At 41.8% G+C, this 19,109-nt stretch overlaps 1 protein-coding gene across 1 annotated transcript in view; it reads left to right on the top strand.

The window, feature by feature from the left end:
* Positions 1-19,109, top strand: part of arhgap33 (Rho GTPase activating protein 33) — a gene marked incomplete at its 3' end in the record, with an annotated part of 76,963 nt that overhangs the window by 25,390 nt on the left and 32,464 nt on the right. Inside the window, 12 exon segments of the mRNA XM_080004897.1 lie at positions 2,473-2,568; positions 3,394-3,531; positions 9,365-9,457; positions 9,573-9,695; positions 11,593-11,670; positions 13,522-13,603; positions 14,342-14,491; positions 15,342-15,444; positions 15,572-15,716; positions 16,269-16,351; positions 17,901-18,008; positions 18,219-18,364. Of these exon segments, the coding sequence (XP_079861023.1) occupies positions 2,473-2,568; positions 3,394-3,531; positions 9,365-9,457; positions 9,573-9,695; positions 11,593-11,670; positions 13,522-13,603; positions 14,342-14,491; positions 15,342-15,444; positions 15,572-15,716; positions 16,269-16,351; positions 17,901-18,008; positions 18,219-18,364 (1,345 nt within the window).

The raw sequence follows: 19,109 nt of genomic DNA, 5'->3' as shown, positions 1-19,109 counted from the left end.
TGTTTCATTTATTAAAACTTTTTAACTACTTTTGTTTTACACACATGGGAGTTTGTGACCACTTACTGGCTTCTGTTACCATTATTTACTGCTTTTACACCACAATTAGCGTGTATATGCAGGTTTTTTTTTTTTTTTTTTTAACAAAAGTGGCATGTCATGTTTCCAGTGTGATTGGGTGGAAAAAACAGTAGAAAGCAGCATGGAGTATCCAGGCCCGCATGGCAGTGCACTGACGGGGACTTGACTGCTCAGCAGGCTCGTTCTCTGCGCATCGGGCCTGGTCGTTTGGCAGCAGGGAGCGGAGATGCTCCTCCGGTGGCTGGCTTGGGGTGGTGCTGGAGTGGCTCGCAGCCCAGAGAGGAGCGTGGGGGGTTCCAGGGGCACTCAGAGCGGTCCCAATGCACAAAACATTTCATGGTTCTGCATGTGGAAAAACAAAAAAAAGTTGATTTTGGATTCTAATTCGGATATGAAATGATAGAATGATACACAGATATTCCTGTGTATTTACATGCCAACGTCCGGAACATTCAACGTCATAGCATTGCGTCGGGAAATGGGCAAAAATTTGCGTGTCTACCCGGGTGTCATGTTTCCATCACTGCGGATCGGAGCTGGAGCTGAAAAATTACCTGACTACTGCAAAGTCATTTGTCCCGGGAATAAATGCCGATTGTAACCTTTCCCACTAAAGACAGAAGCGACAACGACCTGTGGGGCGACAAGAGCACAGCTTTTGTTACACAGAACCACCACCAATCCCCCTCTTTGTAGAATGATCTTACTATGTTTTGGTCTATACACAACTAATGGTCATTACTACTCCAAGAGGGGAATCACCACAGATGAGACAAATGAACAGAACCAAACAACAACATGTACATGGAAAAACATAGAAACATCAGACGACATGTATCGACGAAACAGAGTTAATTAAGTCCAGGAAAATTGGAACAGCAATACGGCACGTGGCCTCTTCCTGTGATAGGTATGGCAGTAAATGAGGGAGAAAAGCACAGGGGCGTAATCAGGTGTGTGTGTGCGTCTGTGTGTGCGTGTGTGGGACTTGTCCCAATTAGATCTGTAGTATGAGGTTGGAATTATATCATAGTGCCTCCAAGCAGTGGGAAAAGGCCCCGCAGCCATCCCAGAGTCCCGCAGCCGTATAGACACTCCACAACTGCAAAGCTGAAACTGAAAGCCCCGAGCACCATGCCCCGCAGCCACAGAAGAACCCCAGGCCCCAGGGAAGCCGGGAGCCCGTCGAGCAACACCCACGCAAGGCCCGAGGAGCATAAAACAGTTCCAGAGAGTGTGAAGAGACCCTACACCCCTGAAGTGCATCAGTTCTTGCAAACAGGCGCAGAACCCGGGCTGCGGGCACCAGGCACGGACCACAGGCTCGAAGCTAGGTCCCGTGGCGCCAGACCAACACCCCGCCAAAACAACCCACCCTGCAAGCGAGCCGGCAGGGCCTCCATGCCCACCAACGGCCCATGCAAAGGCGAGGCCCGCCACACCACAACAGGCTAGATGCCCCATCTGGCCATAAGCCCTGAGCACCCACCCACGTACCTGCGTTTCTATTTTCTATGAATGCAAAAAAGAGACAAAGCTTCTCAGATGTTTGGGAGTCTTGCATGCCAGCCACTGTCACTGTGAAAAAGTTTCCCTTTCCCAATTACCTCTGTTTTGCCATATTTGTCACACTGAATGGTTTCAGATCTTTAGTCAAATTGTATTATCATACAAATGGAACTTGGGTAAATACATAAAATTGTAAAATTCAATAAATTATCATTTCATTTATTTAATGAAAAAATTGATCAAATACCTTTATCGGCGATGGGTAAAATGTAATTGCCTTCTTAAACCTAAGAAGGTTTAAGAACCTGCACCACCTTTTTAGCAGCAATAAATGCAGCGAAACGCGCCCTATAATTAAATAGATCACCGTGGAGGAATCTTTGCACCCTCTTCTTATTCCTTGCAACTGCTTTAATTAAGACACCGTGGTCTGTTTTTGAGCATGAACTGCTCTTTGCAAGTCCTTGCTCGGGTTCCCTTTATCTAATATTACATTGGGGGGGGGGGCTTGCTAATGTGCTGACGGATACAAGCGCTGTATATTGTGGCCCATACCTAGTTTAGCTTCAAATCATTGTGTTGCTAGCACAATCGTGACTCTATAGGCAGTTCTCTACTGGGTGAAAGATGTTGCCATCTCTACCGCTTATGTACATATCATATGGTTGGGTCTACTCAGACCCTACTCAGTTTTGAATTTAACCATGAAAATGTTACTCTGAGACATTTCTACAATAGCTGTATGTCCGGGGAGAGTATTATAAGAGAGTGCGTTCTTATCCATGTGAAGTTGTGTGTTTTGGCATTTATTTTTGACCACTGAAAGAGTGTGTGTGTGTGTGTGTGTGTGTGTGTGTGTGTGTGTGTGTGTGTGTGTTACAGCTGCAGTTCATTAGTGATCAGGACCCCAGTGAGGCCAACTGGATTTCGCCTTCTTCTTTCAAAGACATGGTGTTTTTGGTACAGGTCACCTGCCAGGTAAAACACACTAATGAATCCATACGCATAGTTGCACACACACGTTACCTTTTTATTTTTAATATAGCCTAGCAGTGCTCTTAAATGACCAGCGAGAGCCTTATTTTCGTGGGGAAACTTCCTTTTCGTTTTCTGTTTTTGTGGTCGGTGAATGAGGGTGTCTTATGCCTTTATTATTATTTTTATTATTTTCTTCTTAAATCAGATAAAAAAAATTGAATTGTTGGTTTATTCTTTCCAATGTTTCAAAATGTTTTCCCAATTTTTTATTTTTATTTCTGTTTGTAATATTATGCATTTTTTTAAGTATGCAATTTCAGGACATAATTTCTTGTAAGAATGTTTTTGTATTTGTGCTTGTGTTTCCTTCTAAAAGAAAAACAACTTGTTTTCCTGTATTGTAAGACATTATCTTAAAATTTGAAAATGAATGAACAAAGTTTTAAATATTTTTTTTTTTTTTAAGTGTTGTTGGTCACTGATATTAACGTAGAGGATTCATCAAACCCCTTTGCCTCATTATCTAAATATGGAAAGTGTTTTCACCCAATGCAGCATGTATGAATTCCCTTCAAGTCAAAGCTTTTATTTCTGACCACAAATTGAATGCCCAATCTCGTTTGGACTCTATTTAACCTGTATTCGGCAATTTTAGGATTCATTGCACTTGTGAATAGATTTTGTGGATGAATAGATGGATTGAATCAAAATAGATGGGAATAGATTCTGCTAATATGGTAGAAACGCTGGGACAAAAGTTTCCTTTCATGACATTTCAATGTACTACTTTTCAACAAATTCCCCTTGTCTTTACTGCTTCTTTAGGGTAAGTCGTGGATGGTGAGAAGGTCCTACGAGGAATTTTGCACATTGGATGCGCACATTCATCAGTGTATCTACGACAGACGCTACTCTCAACTCCCACCACTGCTACCGCCGGGAGAGACGGCTGAAAGGACCGAGGTGAATACACCAGGCCTGTCCCCACACACCTACACAATCAATCAATTCAAAACATTATTGTAAAGTTGTCTGTCAAACAGATGACATTTCTCAGCAGCTGTACAACACAGGTAGAAACATGGTAAAATACACACCAAATAAATGAACTGGCTTAGACAATGAGGCATTTAAAAAAGATAAAAGAAAAAAAAGATACATTTAATGTCAAATATGTAGGTTAACAGCGTTATTTACTTTGGGTACAAATTCAGTTAAAATCAGTTTGACTTTAGTTTCTGAGCCCTGTAACGACATCCAGGCAGCATCAGATTAAACTCCAGTCTAGGCTGCGTCTACATCGCAGGTCTCGATATCGATGTGTCGCCTATATCCGATTTTTTCCATGTGGCCCATATGCAATTCTCGTGTTTACACCGGACAAAGGTGGGTCCAGTAACTTTCGAATGCGTGAATAAATAAAAGTTCTGTTTGAAACGTCGCCACCTGTACACGTCACGATTGTCACATTGGTGACGATAACAATCAATTTTCCGATCTATGTTTAGACGAAAATCGCATTAGCCGATATCTGATTCGTGTCCGGTTTATTTTTGCATATGAATGTGGCCCAAAATGGATATGAAAATATCCAAATCCATGTTCACTTGGAAACTTCAGAATTTAGTCATTTCAGTTGCCTGTGTAAACGCAACCTAAACCCCTCAGGATACTTTATCGCAGCCGCTTGTCTACACATACGTACCCATTGTTAAAATTGTGGTGTGGCCTTATTAAGCACCTGCCGCTTGAAAATCACAGATAGGCGAGTCTGACCTATCCCTGTGACTTTAATGGCTGTTTTTACTAGGCTCCCTAGTTTAGATTCACTCCTCACTAGTGATGTTAATAATTAACCGTTAACCGACAATAAGATTTTAGAATGATTAATACTAGCAGTTAAACAGTTTAAAAAAATACAGGTACTCCTCACTTAACAACCTACCTGTTTAATGACCATTCAGACTTACGACCAGCTCTCCGACCAGTCCGTATTGTGCGCTGCGTACAATATCGCAGCTTCTCGACGCGGCATTCGGGTCAGAATGAGGACGCAACCTTACTGTCCACCTCTGCCAAGGATCCTTCTTGCCAACGTCCAGTCCCCGGAGAACAAGATGGATGAACTTCGAGCGAGGATTCAATTCCAACGAGAGACGAGGAACTGTTGCGTCCTCTGTCTGACGGAAACATGGTTGAACCCACTGGTGCCAGATGAAGCCATCCGTCCAGCCGAGTCCTTCTCTGTGTTCCGCGGCGACAGAACAGGGGAGTCGGGGAAATCCAAAGGTGGAGGCGTCTGCTTAATGTTAAACAACCGCTGGTGTAACCCCGAAAACACCAAGTTTCTCTCCCACTCCTGCTCGCCGAACCTGGAACAGCTGACCATCTTATGCCATCCATTTTATCTCCCCCGGGAATTTAGCACATTCATCATCACAGCTGTTTATATCCCACCACAAGCGGACACGGACGCAGCTCTGTCGGTCCTGTACGATGTGTTGTGTGAATTTCAAAACAAACATCCCGACGCGGCTGTGATGGTGATTGGGGACTTTAACAGGGCCAACCTTTAAAAAGTTCTGTCTAATTTCCACCAACACATCACGTGTGCCACCAGGGGAGATAGAATTTTGGACCATTGCTACACACCTTACAAGAACGGATACAAGACTGTCTCGCTCCCTGCTTTCGGGAAATCTGACCACGCCACGATCTCGCTGGTTCCCGTTTACAGGCCGCTGATCGCCAGAGAACTGGTGGCGACAAGGGAAGTGAACCGGTGGACGGACCAATCAGAGGCTGCGCTTCAGGACACTCTGACGTCGACTGGGACATGTTCCAATCAAGTTCAAGTGACGTCACCGAGTTTACGGAGGTGGCAGTGAGTTTTGTAGCTACGCTAGCAGATAATATCATTCCCACTGTGAAAGTTCAGATATTTCTAAACCAGAAGCCATGTGTTGATAAATCCATCCGCTGCGCTCTGAATGCTCGCACGGCCGCTTACAAGACGATCTTGTATCCGGAAATATGGACAATTACAAAGCGGCGTCGTACAATCTGCGGAGGGCGGTGAGGGACGCTAAACGGATGTACAGGGAGACTGTGGAGCTACAGATGGAGCGGGGGGGACACAAGGCGCTTGTGGGAGGGGCTGCGGACGATCACAAACTATAAGAGCAGCCCCTCCCCAGCCACGAGTGTGGACGCCTCCCTAGCCAACGAACTGAACTTTTATGCGCGGTTCGAGTCTGGCAACAGCACCGCTAGCTCGCTGGCTAATTGGGGTTAAACTGCTGGGGATGAGAACACACTCTGTGTCTGAGCATGAGGTCAGAAGGGCTCTGATGCGGGTGAACACCAGGAAAGCTGCGGGCCCAGATGGCATATCTGGGCAATACTGAAGACCTGTGCTAACCAGCTAGCCCCGGTGTTCACCACAATATTCAACATCTCCCTGGCTGAATCAGTGGTCCCATCCTGCTTCAAGAGGTCCACCGTCGTTCCTCTCCCAAAGATCGCCTCTCCTGCCTGCCTGAATGACTACCATCCGGTGGCCCTCACCTCGGTGGTCATGAAGTGTTTCGAGAGGTTGATTAAGGATTACATCTGCGCCTCCCTCCCCCGCACCTTGGACCCGTGGTTTCCCATGTACTGCACACCACGCTCACGCACCTGGATGGCCAGAAGGGGGCCTATGTGAGAATGCTGTTCATCGATTCCAGTTCAGCCTTCAACACCATAGTCCCCACCAGACTGGCTGTCAGGCTGAAGGAGCTCGGACTGAATGCTCCGCTCTGCGCCTGGATCCTGGACTTCCTCACAGCCCGCCCCCAGGTGGTCAGGGTGGGGAAGCACATGTCCAGCTCCCTCACCCTGAATACAGGGTCCCCCCCAGGGCTGCGTCCTCAAACCCCCTACTGTACTCCCTGTACACACATGACTGTGTGGCCAGGTCCTGCTCCAACACCATCATCAAGTTTGCTGACGACGGCCTGATCACAGACTGCGACGAGAAGGCCTACCGCGAGGAGGTGGCTGACCTGTCACTCTGGTGCCAGGACAACAGCCTCCTGAACGTCAGCAAAACCAAGGAGCTGATTGTGGACTTTAGGCAAGGATCACAATCATGGACGCACGTGCCCTTGGTGATTAACGGGATTTCTGTTGACAGGATGAGCAGCTTCAAGTACCTGGGAGTCAACATCACAGAGGACTTAACATGGACTTTACAAACAGACACTCTGGTGAGGAAGGCGAGGCAGTGACTTTACCACCTCAGGCAGCTGAGGAAATTCCGGGTCTCGGTGAGGATCCTCAAGTCCTTCTACTCTGGAGCAGTGGAGAGCATCCTGACAGGCAACATCACTGCCTGGTTTGGGAGCTGTACTGCTCAGGCGGGCCCTGCAGAGGGTGGTGCGTTCAGCTGAATGTACCACTGGAACTACCCTGCAGGAGTTATACACCAGGAGGTAGCAGAGCCCGCAAGATCATGAAGGATCCTCATCACCCTAACAACGGACTGTTCCAGCTGCTGCGGTCAGGCAAGCGCCTCCGCAGTCACACAGCGAGAAAAGAGAGGCTGAGACAGTTTTTTCCCGCAAGCCATTAGAACTGGCAATGCTGACTTCTCCAGGGGTCCTAACTGAGCCATACACTAGGCTCCACTACCTACTGTACTGTATGTAGCATACTGTACCGCATACTGTGTCACTGTTCAGGGTTGTTCATGATGCCGTATTGCTGCGCCGTACTGTTGTATACTGTGCTGTATTATCCCAACACTACCTCACTTTATTCACATGCCGCTTTAAAGCACATATCTGTATATACATAATTGCCTATTCCATATACATAAGCATATTCCTTCTATCTATTCCATTTTATCTCATTTTATTTTATTGTATTTTATTTTAATTTTATTCTATATATTTTTACTTTTTTCTATAAGTATTCAACTTACTGTATTAAGTTTTAGGAGTCAGGTCTATTAGAAAGAAATTTTTCCTAGGACATATTGTGTGTTATCACCAGGTGCGTTGCATTACATTTCACTGCATATATGTATGAAAGTATGTATGTGACGAATAAACCTCTTGAAATCTTGAATCTTCTCAGCCTCAAGTATCACACCGCATCACCGTTCTCAGTCTGTCGTTCCCGCAGTCTGTCAGTATTCACTACACTAGCGTTCGCAATGGCCACGCCCCCTTACCATGAAATAACACGGGTCCTCGCTTATCGACCAATTCACTTAACGACCTGGTCTTCGGAACTGAACTTGGTCGTTAAGTGAGGAGTACCTGTATTATTAGAGATTTAAAAAAAAAAAAAAAGGTTTGCATGGTTAAGGAAAAATAAAGAAGCACAGTCCATTAAACATATGGGGGATTTATTTTGTGTGTTCTATTATTATTAATTATTTATTGGGCTGTACCCGACTCAGTCTAATTGGATTCGGCTGTTCAATGCGAATACTCGAAGGGGGCGGGTGCACGGGCGCACAGCAGAATGGGAACAAGTTCCTCCGTGCCCCGTCCCCCCAAATTAAACAACTAAAAATAGTGTAAACAACTAAAAACACACTGTTTTTTGTTGTTTTATTTGGAGGAATGGCTCTAAGCACTGAATGGTTCCACGTCTCTCGCAATGGGGCCGCACAGAGAGCTCTGTTTGCTTTTATAAATATATTTATGATTCCCCTTATTTATAATTAATCCTATAAAAGTCCAATAAAAAAAGGCTTTGTTTTTCTGTTTGGGGGACAGTGCCTTATATTTTAATATTATTAAAATAATAATAGTTTTATAATAATAATATCGGCTATCGGTCACAAAATAAATTCTAAATTGGCATCCCTACTCCTCACGCCGCTGTAACCAAACCATGAAGCAATAATAGGACAAAACCGATTTGATAAAAATGTTCTGTTCTCAGACGCTGGAGACATGCCTGTTGCAGGCACTGAAACCTGACACCCTGAGAGCCGCTGTAGTGATACTCTTGTTCAGCGAGCGTAAAGCACACACCCACTGAGCCGAAGAATGAGTCGCTCACACACATCTCCTAGCTGGAGCTGCGGGGAGTTATGAGTCGGTTCACTAGTGAGGGGTGAACAAAACAAACCGGGTTTCTTAAAACAGGGGTTCCCAAAAGATCACTCTGATCCAAGCTGCGGAGATCCACAGCAGCTTTATATAGTGTTTGGGGTGGGGCCATGCTAAGTATGACCGCGCTACGTCATCGAGTCATGATTTAGGCCTGCCCAAAAAATCCGGAACACCACACAATCCACAATTCAGTACTACATCATTAGTCTTTTCACATGTTTTCAGCAAGGGTTTTCAAATGTGTATAATGTGTTTAGAAACAAATCACTGAATTCACTTTACAGGGACTTTAACGGAACCACTACCTGTCATGGAAAACATTTAACTTTTAAGTGAAAAGTAGTAAAGTTTTGCTTTTAAAATAAGTGCAATTAAAAAAAGATCATTATAGCAGACATCATTACTGTTGCACGCTTTGATTAATTGTGGTTCTGTTATGTGACACCAGAATTGTTTTTTACTTAAATGTCCATGTAAGAATGTAATGACTGCAATTATTACCTTTTCAAAATTTGGTGGGATAATTAAAATTATGATTATTGGTTTGCCTACCTAGCATCGTGCCATCATACCTATTTACCATCAGGCTTCCTGTGATACTACTGTGTTTCATTCTTCCTGTTTCATCCCTCATTTTTCTTTCATCTGTTTTTTTATTTTTTTATTTTCTTTCTCGACGTCAGACACTTTGCCCACTACTGTCAGACTACCTCAGTCGACTGTCCGGTATAATTGACAACAAACTCAACTGTGGACCAGTGCTAACATGGATGGAGGTGAGATTTCAGACCGTTTCATGCCAAAATGTTATGCCAAAATTGGTTATTCAGTATAATGATAATCATTGGTCTTGTTTAATCGTTACCTCTGCTTTGTCCGTTTGCCGATCAGATTGACAATCGAGGGAACCGTTTCCTGTTGAAAGAGGAAGCATCTCTGAATGTCCCCGCCATCGCTGCTGCTCATGTCACAAAGCGATACACTGCACAGGCCTCCGATGAGATATCTATAGAGGTAAATGTTGTAGGGATACCCCAATAGTTTTTTTTTTTTCCCTGACCAATTTGGAGTGCTGAGCACTGACCCTTGGATAAATTGGAGATGCAGAGTTGCCGACACAAATGCATAATTTTTTTTATATCAGAAACACATTCTTGATATCAACAAAAAAGGGGTGGAAGGTGGGACTTTTTTTGTTTCAGAGTGAAATAAAAACACAATTTCTCAATGTGTTATTGAGAAGAACGGGGACGAGTAGCAGACAGATCCCAGCTGCAAATTACGCATGGACATTACGCATGGAGAGGGAGACAGGTTTCGATCTAGACCTGATCTGAGGTTTACAGCCTATTTTCTCTCCTCTCCTCCTGTGATAAATGAAATCTGACTCTGCGCACTGTACTGCAACTGCTGTTCGCATGAGGCAGCCACTTGCACTTTAAGTTTTGTAGTTCCGACTAACTATTGATAACACGCTTAGTATTTTACAAATTACAGTTTTTTAATTTGATGAACGGCGGGCGCTGATGCACAAAAATTAACTAATGTTAGTTTATGACTAATTTTAGCGTCTTGGTAGATTTTTAGGGCTGAGTAGTTTGTTGGATATTCTTAAATCCCAAAGAAGTTAATAACTATTAATTGACTAACTCTTAGAGGTTTCATTTGTAGTCCTCCCTGTTTCAGTCGAGCAAACGTTTCATTATTGAGTGCGACCGACACGCTTATGGACTTCAGCTAAACTGGCTTCTACTGTGCGCGTTCTACAAATCTATATCTAGGGAGTGTTTCTGGGCCAGAGTGCCCTATATCTGGCTCAAACTGGTCCCTGCCCTCCTCATTTTTAGCTTTTCACTCTTCTTACTCACTCTGTCCTGCTCTTTCTCTACTTCTCTCCATCCAACTGATCCTTTCACAGTGTAAATCTTTGGTGCCAAGTGAATATGTAACAGCGATGTTTGTTTGGTGCTGGTCGCTCGGCGTCATGGTTATTTAATGCGAATAAAAGTTGTATGTGGTGGTGGTATAATACAGTGGTACTCTGACTTATGAGTTTAATTCGTTCCGTGACAGAGCTCATAATTCAATCTGCTCCTATAGCAAAACAATTTTCTCCATTGAAATTAATTGAAATGCCATTAATCCGTTCCAGCCCCCAAAATAACACCCCAATTTTTTTTTGTTACGTGTTTTTAAATAAGAAATGTATTTATAAATAACAAATATTGTATAAAAACATAATAAAACATAATAAAAGAGAATGTAAAGAAATAACTGGTTTTATAAAGTGTATTTACCTTAGAGATCAGACGACTTGGACAAATGGAAGATGGTGGCTGAGGTGAAGGGTGGAGGTGATAGGCGGAGGAGGTTGGAGGACTTTGTTTTGTGCTTTTTCGGTCGCTTTTGTTTGTTGCTACACTTTATTGCTGAACTTAATTGCTACAATTTTTTTTTCACCTCACTTTTGCTTATTTAAAAAAAAATTGCCAATTCCATCACACGCACACATCGCTCATGTTTTTCTATGATTTCATGCTTTAATTCAATTGACATCATCCGCTTCTTCTTCTCAGCACTTACTTTCTTAGGACCCATGGTTAGAAAAAATAAATTGTCAAAGTAACTGCACAAAAAGCACAAAACGCGAGCACAAAACACAAAAGAGATGCTTCCAAGGTCAGGTAACCATGTGAAGTGAACGAGTGAGACGTGGAATGCTGGCCGGATTCACTCTCCACGCCAACTAGTGGCGGCGTACCTGAAGCTTGCTCCTCGTAACTCACATTTCTGCTCGCAAATCAATACAAAAAATCGACAGAACGACGGCTCGTAACTCGGAATACTGGTATGTTGGTGCACTCATAAATCAAGGTACCACTGTATTTCAAATCATCATTTGTCGGTGTAGGTTGGAGATATACTGTCTGTGATAGACATGCCACCAAAGGAGGAGACGAGTTGGTGGAGGGGAAAGCATGGCTTTCAGGTATACACACAAACCCACACGCGCACAAAAAATGTCTTACTTTTTTATTATCACTTGGTAAAAGTGTGATAATGAATCTACTTCCTGCAATGCAGCTCCAGAGAGCAGTGATAAGGCAACACTTTGTTAATCCTGCGGGAAACACACACTTAGAAAGTCCCATTGAAGGTAGAAGTAACTACTGTTAATTAGGTCATGGTTAAACCAGGAGGGACACTTGCAAGACATTTGCATGAAATGTGTTTTGAAGTTCAATGATTTGGTGGCTTTTTAAGACTGCACAAATTATGTATAATATGAATAGAATATGAATTACGGAGCATATGGAACTTCAAAAAGCAATGCTAGGGCTGGTAGGGTTATTTTACAATTTTTGACAATTGACTGTCATCGACACACACAGAAATAATCGGCAGTTAATGTTTTTTCTAAAATGTATAAAATAATCGACCTTTCCTATAAATATACATAAATAATTTAATGTATGCTTAAACAGCACATGATCCCGCTAAAACAATGCCGACAATACTTCTCCCTACAATGATCGCGCTGTCTCTTAAGTGCACTGTCTTTGAAGTTTACAGTGCTCTGCTAATCTGGGAAGGGGTTGGGCAACATTGCAATGCAAGCATTGTTTTTAATCTCCCTTTTTTAGTAGACTATGTAATAATAATAATAATAATAGCCTAATAATAATAATAATAACAACAATAGCCTAATAATAATTAAAACTACTACTTATAATAATAATGATATGCATAGGGATAATGCATCCAAATGGGTTTTTAGTACCACTGGAAACAGTCACACCTCCCCGCTCATGCCTCAAACAGGAGAAGGTGAAGCTTGTGTCTTGGCATGGAGCCACAACAAAGTCATCTGAAAATCAAATAAATGGGTACTGTCCCAGAAAAGTGCATTTTAGCCTAATCTCTTCAGGCAATGTTATTTATTTGATTTTGTTGTATTTATTTAACAAAACCATACTTATGTTATATTGTTACACATTAATATCTGAGAATGTTTAGAAAAGCAATTTAATTCAACCATTGCAGTCGGAAAGACGCCATTGAGAGGCATTGCAATGTCTGTTTTATTTTGTTTCCTATAAAAATAAATATTTATTTGATTTATTCCAAAAACTTTGGAAATGTTAAGTATTTGTTCTGTTTAAAGGAATAAGTGTTTTTTATATTCTACTACTTATGCTGCCTTTTCACAAACCTCCCAAGACACGACAATAATACTGATCAATTCGATTATTGGGTGACTGATCGAGCAGCAAAAATTTCATGACTGGCCTAGCACCATGGTCGGGAGTATGTCCAACTTACGAAGAGGTAAAGATGTGAAAATCAAACAAAGTAATAATATAATAAGGAATTCAAAAATATGTATAAATAGTTTAAGAATTTTTTGAAAACATGGAATGGTGGGTGCTCTTTTTCACTCAAAATGGCGATTGGTTATAAAAACAGCATTTACTTTGGCACCGAAGGATCATAAATATTATACATTTTCTTTTAAATTAAGGGTTGGGAAAAATAAGTGTTTAATTCTGTGGAAGGGAAAAAAAATAACAAAAACAACAATCAACCTAAACCAACCTAACCATCAACATTGAAAACAAAGCAGAAAAACAGTTAGACAACATTTTATATTGTATTAGGTCTTTATTTATTAGGTCTTTAATATATTTTGGTGCAAATAAAACAAAGTGTATTAAGATGAATAATCTCACTTTGTTGTAATAACAATTTTATTAGATTTATCCCCCCCCAAATGCTTCATGTGCATAATGTAAGGTACCAATAAAATTATATACTGTTTTTTCCACTATCATCTCTGTAGGTTGGCTTCTTTCCCAGTGAGTGTGTCGAGCTCATCAATGAGAAGCTGCCACAGTCTGTTAGCACTTCAATCACCAGAAATGGTAACACACGCACACTCTCACACACAAACACACAAACACATAATAGCATCCCCCCCCCCCCCCCCAAAATAATTGGTATCAAAACTGCTAATAACTCAAACAATTAAAAAAAGAAAGAAAGAAAGGGTTTTTAAAAGTAACTGTTTGGAAACATGACCAGACTCTGATGACATTAGATATAATCAGGAGTTAAATTGGGTGTGGAAGTTTGGTGAGGAATTTTTCTGGACCCCATCTTTGGGAAATAGATTTAAAAAAAAGATGGTGTAGGGGTTGCTGAAGTTGCCATAATGAAACCCGCTCACGTTGAATTTTTTCTTGCGCAACTATTGGCGTTATTATGGTACTATCAACGTGTCAAAGTAGCCAAGCATTGTGTTGGTTTCAAGTAGTCAAAAAAATGAGTGAGAAACTGTAATGTATTTTGAATTCTCATTGCATTGGGTGATGAAAATGTTCTCAGGTCTATGAATACATTTGCAAAAGTGTGTGTGTGTGTGTGTGTGTGTGTGTGTGTGTGTGTGTGTGTGTGTGTGTGTGTGTGTGTGCGTGTGCGTGCGAGATCAAGATTCAGCCATCTTCAGGCCTACGGGGCCCAGGTCTCCAGGGCCAGCTTCTCCTACGTCAGGTGCGTTAACAAATGTCAGTGACGTTCGGCGGGGAAAGAAAATGCTACCCAAGCGAGGGAATATCGTGTGTGTCTCTGTTAAACGTTGATTGTTTTTTGTGTACATTCAGTGAGCAAAAAACATGGCAAGCTGCTGGGCTTCCTGAGGACCTTCATCAAGTCCAGACCGTCCAAGCAGAAGTTGAAACAGAGAGGAATCCTCCGGGAGAGGGTGTTCGGCTGCGACCTCGGCGAACATCTCCTCAACTCCGAACTTGATGGTACACAAATGTGCAAGCGCACGCATGTATAAATGAATGAAAAGTGTCTTTGAAACATTGTTATTAAAAGTGCATCTTTCAAGTGTTTATTTCTTTTCACTGCTGCTTTTCAACCTTTTGTTTACAGATTTACTTTTTGAATTCATTTATTCCATTTGAAATTGTTTATTAGTAAAATCGAGCTGAGAAACTAAAGCGGGGTATAGACTACAAGATAATGAAGCCAATTTTGGCCCTGATTCACCCCCCTTCTGACAACTGTGAGCAAAGTCTAGATTCTTTTGATGGTTCTAAAGATTATCGTGCCAGGGGTACACAAGTGTTTTTTACTTCCCTGATCTGCTCAGAAGTCCGTCCTGGTGGTACCGATGACACATTGCAAGTATTAAACATGTTCAATATTTATGATCTGATATCCTATAGTGCGGGGGGAACCCAGAGGACGTGGTCTGTGGATTGTCACACTGGAATATCACATTGTGTGAGATTTCTGGTTTTGAGAGTTGGAACTCTGGTCATCTCGCGGAGCCACACCTCCATGTCAAATCTTGTGTGGCTTCACTAGATTCTGACTCATTTATCATGGTATATCATTATGTGTGGGGTCTCTCACATATTCAACATCTGTTAAGATTTTAAAAATATTGTAGTGTGGGCCAGGCTTAAGACTTTTTATTTATTTAATAAGAATCCTTTGCTTTAAGGTATATTTAAAATAAAATACAAATTTAAACCAATTTTCTCTGAACCTTTGCACACAGAATATTTAGAGGGGTGAACAGGAAAGCAGGGCCAATTCCACAAAACTTTAGTGTCTCAACGAGCCGTAACTTTGCATTTGCTTGTCCAGTGCCGCAGGTTTTGATCAGCTGTTCGGAATTCATTGAGCAGCACGGAGTGGTGGACGGCATCTATCGGCACTCTGGGGTTTCGTCCAACATCCAGAAACTTCGGTAAAACTGCCTTTTTTCCCCCCACTGACTAATCAATTAACACTTTGTTTTAGCTTTTATAATATTCTCTCGCTCTCTCTCTCTCTCTCTCCCTCACTCCCCTCCCTCATTATTTCTTTCTGTCTAGACATGAGTTTGACAGTGAGATAGTTCCGGACCTCACCAAGGAAGTCTACATGCAGGACATCCACTGTGTGGCCTCCTTGTGCAAACTGTACTTCAGAGAACTGCCAAACCCCCTGCTGACCTATCAGCTCTATGACAAGTTTGCTGTTAGTAGATTGGTTTACAGCTCTTTTTTCGCTTCTGAGAGATTCTTTCCAATCTGTCGTAATCCTTACATCTGACAAACCCATCTGGTGTCTATGGAAGCCCAGGGACAATAGAAATCTATAAATAAAGAAAAAAGAAATCAAAGAAATCTGACGAGATACAAAGTCAAAATTTTGACTTAGTATCTTTGTTTTTTTTTTTTTTGAGATAGATTTTATATTTGACAGATAGATGGATAGATGGATGTCAATGTGTTCTGGATAGACGGATAAATTCTGTAGCTATACTGCTGAATGACAATGTAATGTGTATACGTATATAAAAGATGAACAGACTTTAGTCAAGTATAGCCTAGTTTCTTTTATGAATAGGAAGTCATAATTATGACTTAGTATCTCATAGTTTGGACATAGTAAGTCATAATTATGAGATAATGGTTGTTTTTTGTTTTGTTTTTTTTCTAGATTTTATATTTTTTTGGTCGCTAGCGTAAATGGGTGTCCATAGGTGTCACTATTACAGCTCTCAACATAACTCCTGCATCTCCACAGGACTGTATGGGAGAGATGACAGACGAAGAACGTATGGTGAAAGTCCATGATATCATTCAGCAACTGCCACCTCCTCACTACAGGTAGCCTTGGACAGGCTGTTTGTCCATCTTTCACATCTGTCTATCTGCCTGCCTGTCTGATCTCTATCTGTCTTGTATCTGGCGGTCTTATATCTCTCTGCCTATCTATCTGTCTGTCTATCTTAACACTATCTGTCTATCATCTCACTCTACATTCGGGTCTTTCCAGTCTTATTTGAGTTGGTGGTTTGCTGACGTCTCCACCCATTCGTTCTTCATGTTCTTCATTTCAAGGGTTGGTTACCGGTATGGCACCGGTTCCTATATGATGGGTATCTACAGGATCGAATCACAACGTAGATTTTGGTGCCTCATTCGGTGCCACTTAAATGCGTGAGCTGTCAATTTAAATATTTGCTGGAGCAACAGAAGTCGTATTGTCAGATAAACATTGTGCGATAAACACATTGCAAAAGATTGCCAGAATTTTTTGTTTATTTATTTTATTTTATTAACAAGCAACATGCATAGTATGCTGGTGGAATTTAAATGTTGGCATTCCTTACTCACCCCCAAGTCAGTCAAAAACGCATTCTGTTTTTGTGTCCTTCACATGGAGTTTGCTTAATTTTAGTCCCAAAAATGTATAAAATTGATGAAATGGCTATGAGGGACATGCAGTGTTTAGTCGTTTCAATGGAACCGTGTTGTTGGGAACTACCATACGGAGTGATTTCTTTCCACAGAGACACCGTGAGGCAGGACTCTGTGGACTTATTTGAGGACAGGTAGTAGACAGCCACGTTCAAATTTTTAGGATAAAGTAATAACAAGCAACAAGTGTATTGGCTCTCATAGCGATCTCTCCGTCACGCACATCCTGCTCCAGCCATGCGCTGAGAGGGCTCCTACACGACCCACAATGCAAACTGTTAAAGCGACAGACCCCGTCACTACCGGATCTGTCCTGGAATTGTTTTTAAAAAGACAGACAAAAATACATCAGACATTACATAATACATACACATTATAATTTGTATTTATTTGATTATTTATCCCCCCCCCCCCAGATATTTTTTTATTTCAAGAGATGTTTTTGTTGCGTTTAGAAGAAAATATTTTAAAGGGAGCAGGAGAAATTAAACTTGACTTTCTTATTGTTATTATGTCTTATTTAAATTAATGTTCTGTTTAATTGGTTGGGTATTCATGTGCAATTTGTTCAATAAAAACATATTCAAAATAATTTATTTAATTTCTTTATTCAGTGGGCATAGGCTATTCAATGTTTGGGGTCTATGTTAGCAGTGTACCTATTAAAGCAGAAATACAGGAACCGTATAGCTAATATGCACACTTCAATTTTTGTTTATTTAACGCAAGATCGTCATCGCCATCTTGAATGTTGTCAACTGTTGTTTTGTGTTTTTTTTTAAGTATCGGTTTAGGCACCGGAACCTTTTATTTAATTATCTGTTTAGCTCCGGTATTGGGGGGAAAAAACCCAAGTGATACCCAACCCTATTCATTACTCTGTCTGGCCTTCTGTACTTTTGTCTTCATTAACTGATGATAATGGTGAACGCAAACCATCCCTTCATCTCCCCAGGACTCTGGAATACCTGATTCGTCACTTGGCCAGCCTGGCGACCTGCAGTGAAGAAACAAACATGCACATAAAAAACCTGGCTATTGTCTGGGCTCCAAACCTACTCAGGTAAAAAAAATGTAAAATGACATATTAATGTACAAAACATCACATTACCAGTAACAGACTTTCAAAGGACACATTGAAACAAACCCACAAGATTGTGCTATTGATTTCTGTTGTAAAATAAGATGAGAAGGCAAACACGCTGTAGGTTGAGATGATGGGTCTTGTTGGCTCTGTCCCTTCAAATGGCCATCAACTCATTTCCATGTCTAGGTCTAAGGAAATCGAGACGGAGGGACTGGTCGGCTCTGACCCCTTCAGGGAGGTTCGGGTCCAGTCTGTGGTAGTGGAGTTCGTTTTGAGCAATGTCGGCGTTCTTTTCTCGGACTCCTTCACCTCTGTCGGGAAGTTCACACAAGGTATAAACGGGTAGCTTTGGTTCTACTTTATTCTCATTTCTTCCTCTTTGTCTAAACTTTACTCTATGCTTATTCCCTACTTATAACATGGTTAAGCATCAGAAGTAAATGGGTGATTTGGGATCAGCAACTTCTATTCAATCCAGAGCGACTTATAATAAGTACATTTTGTCTGTAGTATCAAACCACTCTATCACAGTCACAGCCAGCTATGAAGGTTTCTTAGGAAAAAGCAACACTGGTTGAGATAGGGATTTTCTTTTTATTCTTTTTTTTTTTTTTTTTAAATGGGAAAGAACGACTACTGCTGGTTGTAACTGCAACCGTACATACCTTCAAGCTGTAGTTCAGCTCTTGAGGGGATAAGGGAGTTAGACGCTGTTGGCCAGGCTACTTTCAGCAGAGTGTTGGCCTATATACAGTAGGCCTGTCTCATCTCAATAGGTCCCTGAAAGCCTGGGAGGAAACTGGAACATCCAGTCGAGAATGGAACATAGTTTAGGTAGGCATCAGACCAGGCCACCTTGTTCCATTGCTTCATGGTCCAGTTGTGATGCTCACATACCCATTGTAGGCGCTTTGTCGGTGGACAGTGGTCAGGATGGGCACTCTGACTGTCTGTCTGTGGCTCCGCAGCCCCATGTTCTGACACCTTTCTATCATAGCCGTGTGTGTGTGTGTCTGTGTGTGTGTGTGTGTGTGTGTGTGTGTGTGTGTGTGTGTGTGTGTGTGTGTGTGTGTGTGT

Source organism: Zeus faber, assembly GCF_960531495.2.
Source record: "Zeus faber genome assembly, chromosome: 8".
NCBI classification, from domain to species: domain Eukaryota; kingdom Metazoa; phylum Chordata; class Actinopteri; order Zeiformes; family Zeidae; genus Zeus; species Zeus faber.
Note: the sequence above shows the minus strand (reverse complement) of the source record. Positions and strands in the feature narration are given on the sequence as shown.